The following is a 12,878-nucleotide window of genomic DNA, read 5'->3' as shown; positions in this document are numbered from 1 at the left end:
GAGATACAGTATCCGAGACGATATGGTACCAACATCAGAGAGGGCGGAGAAGTGAGCGCCGGAGGCATATGCAGTCAGAGCTTCTACGGGGACGTCACGCTTCCATGGCTTTCGAGGTCGCGAGCGTTCAACGACTACTACATGGAGAAGTGGCCGCCACCCATATGTGAATGATCCGTGCGGCGACAACGGCAAAACATGACACACCGAACCGTCTGCTACGACAACGGTGCCATGCAGCAGCTTCAGCCCCAGGAAGCTTTCTTCGACTACTCTGGGCACGCGACCTTGGTCGGACCGGTTCTGCACCCAGGAGCACCGGTGTCCCGTCGTGCTCCCGCTGACGACCGTGGTCACCAACCGGAGCGAGTCTGGTGCGCTTCCGTCTCCTGGTGGCGGCGGCAGAGTTGGTTCCCCTGCGCGAGGCATCGGTTACGCCGCCCGGCAGCCGCTCAGCGTGAGGGCCTCGATGAGGTCCCACATGTTAACTGATGGCTCTTGGACGTTGTTGTGTGTGCCACGAGCGGTTCGCCGTGCCCAAGGGTGATGGCCCCCGCGTCCTGCTCCCCTGTTTCACCGGAGGGGAGGGGGAAGTATGGGAGCGTTAGGTGGAAGAGGAAAACGAGGAACATCGGGCTAAGCGTTCCTTGGCTAATCCCCCGTTGTGGGTGTCAGCCAAATGCAAGGAACAAGCAAGCAAGCAAGCGGCCGCTGACAGACACTCACGGCCGAGCTCTCACAGAGCAAAGACCTGTTCCTTGGCTCTTGGTCTCATCCCTGAGGGGTTTTCGGGCCAGCCGCGGCCAAGAACTCTACAAGGTTTTCGCAAGAAGTAAACGTTATCAGCGAAAGGGCGCACTGTGAACCCACTGAGACCGTTCTGCAGATTAAGGCGTTTCACCGGTGCTCTCACAATTATGTACCACTGAGCAAGAGGCACATTAGCAAGAACTGTGCTCCAATGTGGTTTTCATCTACTAGAATGATGATGGTTTCAGGAATAGAGACAACTGCATACAGTTTTCCCCCAGTAGAGCTCAAAATACCGTATGTCGTACACATATGTTTTATAAACGCAGACAGCTGCAACATTTGTTGTTCCTACGGGATGCAAGAAAGAAGCATTTGATGTTTATTTCCAGGCAAAAAACCCGAAGATACGACAGGAACCGGAATGAACCACAATGAAACGGGAAATGCGGGTGAGTGCAGCTACGTTCTCACAAACATTGTTGTAAATTTCGCTGCTCATATGAACGTTTTATTCATAAGGAAGTGTTTCAAGGGCGCCATCACCTGTGGAAATATGTGGCTTTGCTTTAGGTCCTAAGGTGTTAAAAGCCGGAGAAATGGGAAGAGTGGCTATTTAGATTGCTAAGTGTTTGTAGGCAGCCTCGAGTACCTCTTTGTTTGTTTTCATTTTGTTGAAACAATAAAGCTCACAGGGTCTTTATGCATTTGCCTAAAGTGACCAGTAGGCGTAAGCCATCTTTTCCTTCTCAGTCGATGTACCGATCCTCTACGAGGATTACATTATTATTTTAACTTTTCTTTAAAGAGTTACTTGTTTTTGCGACTTGAAAGACTCGTAGATACCGCCACAATGATTTTTTTGGCATGCGAAAAGAATATTGATGCACACTGAAAACAGCTGACCCTGTGAAGCCTGCGTCACAAGAACAACACTGTCGCCGTCGAAACATTCCTCCCGGAATCTGTAAATTCTCAAACAGTAAAATTATGGCATAATATGACTTGCGTAAATGCATTAATCAGAAGTTAATGCTTTGCGTGATAGGATAACTCTGTAGGAGGCTGACTCGAGGATATGTGAAACGATGTACGTTTTGTGTTTGTAGCGTGTAATACTGATTTGCTCTGCAAATATCCTCAGGAATGATGTCAGGAGGAATGATGCCAGGAGGAATGATGGGTGGCTATGGGATGGATATGGGAATGGGTGAGTACAAGTTCAATCCCATTAAGAAGGCGAGTGCCATTATACTTAAAGGTTTTCACCATCACGGAAAAATGCAATGTTTTAGTGTCACACATTTTGCTTCAGAACCTCTAATGTTATGGAACGTTATTATTCTAATTCAAACTGACGTCATGACTGTCGTTTTTTTCGGCAAGAATTTTTCTTTCTTTTTCATTATATCTTTCTTTCCGTCTCTCTGTCTGTTTCTTTCGTTCTATCTTTCGCTCTCTCTGTACACGTTTCAGGGTTATTACAGGCCATTGCCGTAGCGGTGAGCAGGGGGATCTGCCCAAATTCTGTGGCACATACCAGTACATGATGATGATACTTTTCACATGGGCTGCACATGGTGGCTAGCTTAAGCAGCTTCGCTGTAAAAAAGTATCATTCGGTATGTGCTATAGCAGCGAAGAACAGCCATTGCAGCTTTGTCCTAGTGCATTGCTGCGGCGATGGGCGATAGATGTGATGGTAAAGTAATAGTTATAAACTCGCTACCAACATAATACTGTAAACAGCGCAGTAAGCTTTTGAATTTAAAATGATAAAGACCTTATCCCAATGCGCACACAAATTCGTTTTGTCGCGCATAAATGTGGATATATCAGACAAGCTAGTATGAACTGGTTCACTGCTTAATAGTTTCTGTAAAAATATGAAGATAAAATTCTTAGGTTTATAGAAATGTGCAACGCAGCTACTACACTGAAAATAAAATATAAATAAACTGAAAATAACATTTCGGGAGAAATTCCCAGACGATTTTGCATTCAGAATTCTTTTTTGGCAATCATACTTACAATGTTTATTAACTTGTCAATACCTTCAGCAGCACCCTTTGCTACAATACTTGTATGTATGAAATTCAAAAACGTAAGAGAGCTATATAAATTGAGGTTCAATATTAGAAAAAATTTGTTATGGAGCTTTTTAGAAAACTGCTTTGTTTAGAATTCCAGAAAAAGCGTGAGATACCCCCATTGAAGTTGCAAGAAAGTATACTGGTGCTTTCTTTTTGCGCAATTGCTCGCTTCGGAAGCGGGAAGAGGGCGATTTTATAACAGCGAAAAGGCAATGTTCACAAAATTCGGCAGATCCCACGCCTTGTGGGAATCGGTTTCATGCGAAGCAACCAGTCAGTAGATGTCTATGCTGCATTTTTTGGCTTTGAGACAAATTTTACGAGGTGCATTGACATGGTTTTGTAAGTGTAGTGGCTGTGTTCACATTGTGGCCTTACCAGGAACGTTGACTACACTGGCGTTTAAAGGGCAACTTATCCTCTGACGTAAGGTCAGCACCCACTTTAGAGCACACACGTAAGTATTATCGAAACGAAGGGCACTTTACGGTGCGATGATGTGAATATCATACGTAACTTTCGTTAACCTATTCCTCCGGGGTCGACCGACGTTTGAATATCGCTTGCTGAATCATAGGAATAGAAATGTAATGTTTATTACACTTCTATGAAAGTGGAGCCAACACTGGAACCACAGACGTTGACCTGACATGACGCCTGCATCGTGGGAGTACATATTTAGGGTTTATTTCGTTGTTATAACCCTTTGCGACACGGTATCCTCGTTTGGGGACACCAACTTCAGAGGCGCGTCCCACGCCGCGTGTTTCTTCAAATGTCCTGAAACTGAGTGTGCACATTCGTGCACGCTTCCTGACTGGATAACTAGCGGTCATTTAACTTCATTGTCCTGCGTATTGCTGCAGAGGATCACTCTGCTTGAGACACTACCATGTTAGACGATCGTTCGACGTGCCGCGTTCCAGGACCAACGTCAAGAGTATTTTTTTCTCCGCTCGAAACGAATACAACCAAAAAAGAAGGTGTGCATGCTTTTCGGGCCTAATAGTTGATTCTTTTTATGCAAGTATTGAAGCTGACTGATGGCAGAATAATTAGATAATTAGTTACACGCGAATTAACATCAATTACTCAAACTCACACAAAGCAACACATTCGTCCGTTTTCTTTCCTGGAATGTAATAGCGAGTGCCTTCGAATCATGCCATGCGAATTTGACGCATTTGCAGACAGTGAATCATAATGCGTGTCTGAAGGGGATAAACTTATATAGCCAACAATACAGCCACAATTGACGTTGCACCGACATTGCGCTAGCAGAGGGTGTTTTTCCAAAGCCGTTCGAAGACGTGGCGTCGCTCTGTGGTAGAATACCTGACTGCCACGCGGAATGCCGTTGTTCTATTCCTGCTGGGGTCCTGTTTTTTATTCTTTAACGTTCACCGGGTCAACGCTGCCGATGTCGGTTTTTCGTTACGCTGTCGCATTTAAACCACCGATGTCTGTTCTCGCCGTTCCTGAGAAGATATAAACTGACAATGACATTTGGCGCACACTTGTTTACCGTAGCTCGTGGCGTGCGGGTATGCGCCGCACGTGCCTAGAGGAAAGGGTTTGACGACCTAAGCGACAGGATCTTCACGTTATTCATGTCATGACCAGCCAGTCATCTTCGTGAAACCACCTTAGCATCCCATGCCAATTTTGGTCTACACCAATCTAAGGAGGCGACAAGACAAGACAAGACAAGACAAGACAAGACAAGACAAGACAAGACAAGACAAGACAAGACAAGACAAGACAGACAGACAGACAGACAGACAGACAGACAGACAGACAGACAGACAGACAGACAGACAGACAGACAGACAGACAGACAGACAGACAGACAGACAGACAGACAGACAGACAGACAGACAGACAGACAGACAGACAGATAGATAGATAGATAGATAGATAGATAGATAGATAGATAGATAGATAGATAGATAGATAGATAGATAGATAGATAGATAGATAGATAGATAGATAGATAGATAGATAGATAGATAGATAGATAGATAGATAGATAGATAGATAGATAGACAGACAGACAGACAGACAGACAGACAGACAGACAGACAGACAGACAGACAGACAGACAGACAGACAGACAGACAGACAGACAGACAGATAGATAGATAGATAGATAGATAGATAGATAGATAGATAGATAGATAGATAGATAGATAGATAGATAGATAGATAGATAGACAGACAGACAGACAGACAGACAGACAGATAGACAGATAGACAGATAGACAGATAGACAGATAGATAGATAGATAGATAGATAGATAGATAGATAGATAGATAGATAGATAGATAGATAGATAGATAGATAGATAGATAGATACGCTCAAAGTGCCTTGGGCTAGCTCACAAATGCTTCGCATTTAATACGGAAAGAAAATTCTGCTCAGCATCGCTTTAACAATCATATCCAGCGGATTCAATTTCTTCCAACACCGGGTACATTTCAAAGGACTTCTTTTGCTACTATAGAGTGGCCCAAACATCAGACGCGCAGTTGTCTTTTTTTTAATGCAGTTTTTTTTTAATGCGACGCATTTCTTAGCGAACCCCAGGCACTCTGAGCCTTTCCATCTATCTATCTGGCCACGTCCGTCTGGGTGCTCTCGTGGTTGCCTCCTTAGCTTGGTGTAGATCAAAATTGGCATGGGAGGGTAAGAGGGTCTGAAGAATATGAATGTCTGGTCATGACATGAATAACGCGAAAACCCTGTCGCATACGTCGTCGAACTCTTTCCCACAGGAACGTGTGGCACATACTCGTATATCATGGGCCACGTTAAGCGGGTATGCGCCACGGGTGATTGACAGTTTGTCTTCCCAGGAACGGTGAGAACAGACATTGGTAATTTAAATGTGAGAGCGCAAAGAAAAATTGACATCGGCAGTGCTGACCCGATGAATACAAAGAATAAAAATCAGGATCCCAGCAGGAATCGAACTCAACCACTCTGCGTGGCAGTCAGGTATTCTGCCACAGAGCTACAACATATCTTGAAACTGATTTGGAAAAAGACCTTATGCAGGCGTAATGTCGGTGCAACGTCAATTGTGGTTTCAGTGCTGGCTATCTAATTTTACAACAAAGCAATAAACATTACATACGTTCTGATATGATACAGACGTCATGCCAGGTTAACGTCACCTGTGGTTCCAATTTGGCTCAGCTTTTATAGAAGACTATTAAAGATGACATTTCTTCTTCTATGATTCAGCAAGCTATATACGCTAATGAAAGCTACGAATGATATTCGTATCATCGCACCGTAAAGTGCACTTCGTTTCGATAATGCTGACGTCTGAGCTATAAAGTGAGCGCTGACGTTACATCAGGCCATCAGTTACCCTTTAAACGCCAGTGTAGTCGACGTGCCTGGTAAAGCCACGATGTGCGCACAACTTCTACGCTTACAAAAACCGTCAATCCACCTCGTAACGCTTGGCTCAAAGCCACTAAATGCAGCATACACAACTGCTCACTCACTGCTTCGCATGAAACCAATTCCCACAAGGCGTGGGATCTGCCGAATTTTTATGAACAGGGTCTGATAACCAATGGCCCTAAACTGGTATCCGAAAAGCTAATGAAAATCCACGACCGAAGTTCGTGCGAAGGTTGCTTTCAAATCCATTTTCTCCAGAACAGCAGCCGATGCTCTAGTAAATAGAAAAAGAACTGCGTCATTGCCGTAGCTTACAGACGAATGGTTAGAGACACAGATACATCGTGGAAAATAAGTGAAATGTATTCTAATGCATTTCGCGCTACACCTTTGCTTTTTTCAAACACTGCTGCTTACCTTATAGTTCATTCTCTTCGTTTTTAACAGCGAAGCTGTTTAAGCTAGCCTCAATTTGTACGGCCTATCAGAAAACTGTCGTCATCCTGAACGGGTATGGGCCACAGAAATTGGGAAATACCACCACTCACCACTGGTCATCTAAGAGAGAGAGAAAGCCATAGTAAGAAAGAGAGAGAGAAAATAGAGAGAAATAATTCGAATAGGCACAAAGAGATAGAAAGACAGAGAAAAATATAGAAAGAAAGAGAAAGAGAAAGAAAGAGAAAAAAGACAGAGATAAAGAAAGGAATGAGAAATATAGATAAAATAGCGTGAAAGAAAAAGAAATAGAACAAAGAAACAAAAGAAAATAATGAAAAACAAAGAAGGCCACCCAGCTGCGCTCATCCATCAGGCTTGGTACGATGAATGCGAAGCTGCCAGACTATGGAACGGGAACGGCAACGGCGGCTGTGAGAAGAGCCTGATGAGATGGAAGCCCTACGCCAACTACGACGTGCCCGTAGATCTATGAGATGTACAAACACTCGGTTCTGGAGTTCGGACATCTGTGTAGTGACTAACCCTAGCTAAAGACTAGCAACAACCTAGAAGAAACCAGATTAGACTTCAGAAACGTCCAGTTTCGCTGTTTCAAGCCTTGCGTCAGTCAGTGCATGCTTCGCCAATTTTTCAGCTTGTGTCACTAGAAGAGGTACAAAATGTAAAAGAAAAACACACATCAGTGCAAACCCCACAGCTTTTTTCTTGGCGTTTAAGGGGTGGGGGCACGGGTCATGCCTCGAAAGTTGTTGGAAGTGATAGCTAACTCATGCATGTACGTTGCACAAGTGTTAACACTGACGGCAATTATCGATGTACCTCAATTCTCCTTCCTTTGTCAACTTCTCTTTTTATTGGTGATCAGTGCAGCCACTGCTACAAAAACGTTCTCGCTCTCTCTATTGACGGAAATAATTATTTTGAAAAAGCCTTTACAACTGAAGATTCTCAAATGAGTTGTACGGAAACGCGCTATTCGGAGGAAGATTCACGAAAGAGACAGAAAAAATGTCATCCGGATCATAGCACGAACCCTCAAAATTTTATTCGTATATCTACAGGAGCAATATTCAAACCCGGGACCAGCGCCATTTCAGGCAATGTCGCTCTACCATTGCAGCTAACATGTAAGCGCGAGGGGGGATTCGCAGTGCGATCCCATAGACTCGTCGCTATAGCTAAGGTGCTGGTGCGACTGCCCAGAAAGGCGTTGGTGCAACCACCGAAGAAGGTTACATTTTTTTGCTAACCAAGAAACATTCTTTATTTTTATAAAATCATAAAATTCAAGTTATATTAACTGGGAAGCTGTTTAAGGCGGCAGTAAAGACTTTAGTGTCCACAGAAAACCACTGGTGGGTGTGCGCCACAGGATTTGGGCGAGCCCCACTACCGAGTGCAACAGGTGCGACCGGTAAGCGAAAACTCCGCTCGGCGAAGTGGAGCATGTGAAAGATGTGAACCAGAGAGGGAAGAAAAGAAACAGATAGATAGAAAGAGAGAAACAGAGAGAGCGAGAAATAAAGTGATAAAGACATCAAAACACAGAAAAAGCCGAGAGCAAGACAGAAAGAAAAAGAACCAAAGAAACAGAGAGAAAGTACCAGAGAAAGAAAGAAACGGAAAAAAGACAAATAAAAGATAGAATGAGCGAGAAAGAGAAAGGAATAGAAAGCAACAGGTACAAAAAACAGAGAGAAAGAAAAAGAAAGGGAAGAAAGATTAAAATATAGAGAAAAAATTCGGCAGATCCTACGTACGGAATCAATGTACTGCGACGCATGTAGGTGGCGCAATTTTTTAAAGACGATAGTCTTTCTTGGGGGAACTTAAACGCAGAAATTTTGGTCTGTCTTTCTGTCCGTCTTTCTGATTGTCGGCACGTCACCCAATTCAGCCACCCGGCCAAGGTTGAACCACTTGCTTACCGCCCACCCATCTTGAACTGGTACGGCTGTTCATACTTGTGAACGTTGTCGATCAAAAATAAATATTACGCATATCTGAGCCGCAACATCATTAGGTAAGTATTAGGTGGTGTGTTCCTTTAATAGAAAATACATGGATACGCAATTTTAAAGACCCTAGTTTCTTAAGCTGCGCTGAAAATGCGACTGCGCTGAAACTTGTCTTCCTCCGTGCCCGCTGCACAAGCTCATGTTGTGTTTCGGTTTCGGTTCTGTATTGCATTGTACGAATGACAGGGGGCGCCGCTTTGGCATTCCTGTTTTACCCAGGCGACGTGTAAAATAAGAGAGTTTGTGGAGAGTACTCGTTGAGTGCGGACGTTTCTTCTCCTTCGGCGCATCGCGCCAAACAGCGTGTTCGGGCTGGCCGGCGTCCCCACCGGTCGCGTTGGTCACCGCCGGTCTGCGCCTGCCGCTGCGCCGGGACTACCAGCCCGCAACACAGCACTCATGTTTCCCGACGTATTGCCAGATGGCGTCCATATCTCACGCAGCGCCTCTTCTATCGTCTTTAGACGACGTTTGCAGCGAAGCACGCAGATACGCGGCCAATTTTTACATTGAGCGAGGCCGTTATGAAATGTCGCTAAAGACAGGCGCCAATGGTGTATGCACACACATACGTTGAAGATCGCCCATGTGTTATATAACCAGTTTACTTTTATGTAACAATGCCAACAGCAACATAGGTATTAGTAACACTAGACGCGGAAAGCCGGCATGTAGTGCTTGTACGTACTTCTCCGTTATGATGGAGAACGCACGCATGTTTCACGGGCCCGTGTGCATGAGTGGAAGGGGTTCTTGACAGTTCTCTCGTAGATGGCAGCGAGTGCAATGTCTTTGTTATTGTGAGTGATGTGCGCAACTCAGACCTCGCTGATTCCACTGCTTGTCTGTGTGTGTTCGGTGTATGGCGGCCGGCGAAGTGGGATGCTGCGTACGTTGAAGTTGCGCATCTCGGTGTTTTTATATGTGCCCATACCGCCGCACCTGCAATGGAGCCGCTTGCTGTGGACGACACATTGGAATGCCGTGAATTCAGTGGGCTCATCGCTCCGTGTTTCAGAAACTCCTAACACGCCAATTTCTGTGACCAGAGCGTCTTTTTCGGGGTCGTGCATATGCGCGTGCACAGACTGTAGGTTGAGAGCGGTGAGCGTCAGGTGATTGCTGTGGTTGTGGCACCGAATGAAGGTGGTAGCGCGATCAAGAGAATATCTAGAGGCCTGTTTGCTAGCCGGGTCATATCATGGACAGACTCTGTCGATAGAGCCAGCGACATATCGGATCCTGAAGTCACCTTTTGCGTTGTTGAGGTATAGGCTGTCGAGACTGGCAGCCCTGTAGAGTGCTACGTAGACCAACTTCAGTGAATAGTCCTTATCGTATCCGAAGGCTACCTGGGCGTATGTGACCCTGTGTGACTTATCTATAGTTATGGCGTTTTCTTACACGAGATATTTTTCTGGCATATGTCGTGGTCGTGGAGGTTTCCAGCCCTATGGGCACTCATTTCAATTTTATTGAGGGTGCACAGACAGACAGACAGACAGACAGACAGACAGACAGACAGACAGACAGACAGACAGACAGACAGACAGACAGACAGACAGACAGACAGACAGATAGATAGATAGATAGATAGATAGATAGATAGATAGATAGATAGATAGATAGATAGATAGATAGATAGATAGATAGATAGATAGATAGATAGATAGATAGATAGATAGATAGATAGATAGATAGATAGATAGATAGATAGATAGATAGATAGATAGATAGATAGATAGATAGATAGACAGACAGACAGACAGACAGACAGACAGACAGACAGACAGACAGACAGACAGACAGACAGACAGACAGACAGACAGACAGACAGACAGACAGACAGACAGACAGACAGATAGATAGATAGATAGATAGATAGATAGATAGATAGATAGATAGATAGATAGATAGATAGATAGATAGATAGATAGATAGATAGATAGATAGATAGATAGATAGATAGATAGATAGATAGATAGATAGATAGATAGATAGAGAAGCGGCCAATGTGCCTGAGGTTCGCGAAGCAATGCGTCGCATTTAAAAGGAAAGGTTTGGCAGCACTATAGTGCAAAGCTACCACGATTTTTTAAGAAACAAGTCGATAACAATTTTTCCGTTTCACTACTACCAGTTTTATGTTTGACAATTCGTAGCCTCTAAAAGAGTTTACACCAAACGGCTGAAAAGCTGAAGGTCGTGTGTTGCGCATGCCAAATGGATAGCATCAATATTTTTATGAGCGTTTCACTGTTGTAGCATTACGCATTCAAAACTTATGGTCATAAGATCATTTGTAAGCAATAAAAATTGATCAGATGCACGCTTTGTCTTTCCAGGTGGATACGGCATGATGGGAGGCATGGGTATGGGTATGGGCATGGGTATGGGTATGGGTATGGAAGGTATGGCAGGAATGGGAATGGGTATGGGGATGGGAAGTATGGGGACGGGAAGTATGGGAATGGGAGGCATGGGTAAGTAAAATTTTTTCATTGTATTCTTGAAATTCGTCTTGTGTGGTCTTATGGCTGATATACATAGAGCTGCCTAATTTCGACCCTATAATGAAGCACAATGGGCTTACTTCTCAAGAATTTTCACTCGCCCATGTACAAGTTTCATTCATGGCGTTAAAACTAGCCGGCTTTCCCAAAATTTTCAACCATAGTGTAAGACGTTGCGCCTGCCAGTCTGTCGGGACAGGAAATAAATATCTTCACTAAGGAATGTTTCATCTACTGTCTCAATGCTGCTACTTCATGAAACACTTGTTTATGTTATTGTGTTTAATTCACGGTCGTTCTTTTTTAGTTTCATAGCTTGTGTGTGAATATAATCTATATCAGGGGTCTCAAGCACGTGGCCCGCGGGCCGCATGCGGCCCCCGGATCTTTCGTTAGCGGAGCGGCCCACACATGACTGTATTTGTCCCATTAAAGAAAAATTTCTTGCCAAGCATGTTCCAGACCCGACGTGACTGGTCTCAAGCATCCTTTTCGTGAGGCATCCCATCCGGTCATCATGGGCTAAAACACAACCGTAGAACAAAAGCTCTACATTTCAGAATCGGCGTCCGGATTTCAGTAATTTGGGAGATCAATATTGATATGTTTCTCCAAACCTGACGCTGAATTTCCTTCAAAACTGACACATATAGCATATATGGAAAAGGGCTTGCAAATTGCACCCTTTCCCCCACTCGAAACTTCTTCACTCCTATCTTCCCGGCCCATCGGGAGATTATGTTTTGTGACTTTGACCCGCTGAGGTGAGTTTGAGACCCCTGATCTATATTATGCTAGCGTTTCACTATTGTACTTGCCGTGCTGTGTCATCTTAATATTATGAATGGTATTATCATTATTATGATTAGTAGTAGTAGCAGTATAATTAGCAACAAAGAAACACCGTCAGTTCAATGGTATAAACTGCGTTCATAAATTTATTGAAACTACTAAACGATTGAGAAGGGACAGTAGGAAGTTATGATCAGTGGCGAATAACTCCATATTCTAGATTTTGCCAATGACATTACTCTGTTCCGCTCTGTTGGGCCTGAACTGCAACAGAGGAGTGCATACCTCAGAAAAGAGAATGCAGGAACAAGCTGAGTATTAGTCTGTAGAACACAATATTGCAACAATATGGTGAGTTGGCGTATAATTAGCAGACGCTCATGTTTAAAAATTTCTTCAAAGCGCACCGAAGATGCGGACAATGGAAGTGGACAGGACAGCGTTTTCAGTGCACTTGAACTAATTTTAAAAACAAAAAAATATTTAGTAGCCTGGCGAGAGTCCCTACAAGTAGTGAAATAGTACGTTTACGTAAATCACATGGCAACAGCAGATCCTGTTAAATCTTGACAGCGTAAATAAATAAGGACAATACAATAATCGTGACCAATCGAAGACGAAAGACGAAGCGCTTAATAACAGTGCTTTGTCTGTCGTGTTCTCTCGTCTGCGTTTCTTGCGCCAATTTGAAAGTTCCTAATCGAGCTCTAATTTTTGTTCATGTATACTTGCTTAACCCCCTTTCCTGCTTTGATCTCATATGAGACTGGCAGTATATTTAAATAAATAAATAAGTAAAAAATATAACCTGTATGACCAACTCGCCCAAGGAAT

At 43.9% G+C, this 12,878-nt stretch overlaps 1 protein-coding gene across 7 annotated transcripts in view; it reads left to right on the top strand.

The window, feature by feature from the left end:
• Window positions 1-12,878, top strand: part of LOC119374721 (spidroin-1) — a 95,509-nt gene that overhangs the window by 37,149 nt on the left and 45,482 nt on the right. For all 7 annotated transcript variants that reach the window (XR_007414371.1, XM_049410880.1, XM_049410879.1 and 4 more), the window contains exons 6-8: window positions 1,143-1,202; window positions 1,895-1,960; window positions 11,085-11,222. Coding sequence is in view for 6 of the 7 variants with exons in the window: in XM_049410880.1 (XP_049266837.1) it covers window positions 1,143-1,202; window positions 1,895-1,960; window positions 11,085-11,222 (264 nt within the window). In the remaining variant the exon portion in view is untranslated. The remainder of the gene's footprint in view (window positions 1-1,142; window positions 1,203-1,894; window positions 1,961-11,084; window positions 11,223-12,878) is intronic.

The sequence above is a fragment of the Rhipicephalus sanguineus genome, chromosome 11, assembly GCF_013339695.2.
Source record: "Rhipicephalus sanguineus isolate Rsan-2018 chromosome 11, BIME_Rsan_1.4, whole genome shotgun sequence".
NCBI classification, from domain to species: domain Eukaryota; kingdom Metazoa; phylum Arthropoda; class Arachnida; order Ixodida; family Ixodidae; genus Rhipicephalus; species Rhipicephalus sanguineus.
This window is presented reverse-complemented; position numbering and strand designations above follow the sequence as displayed.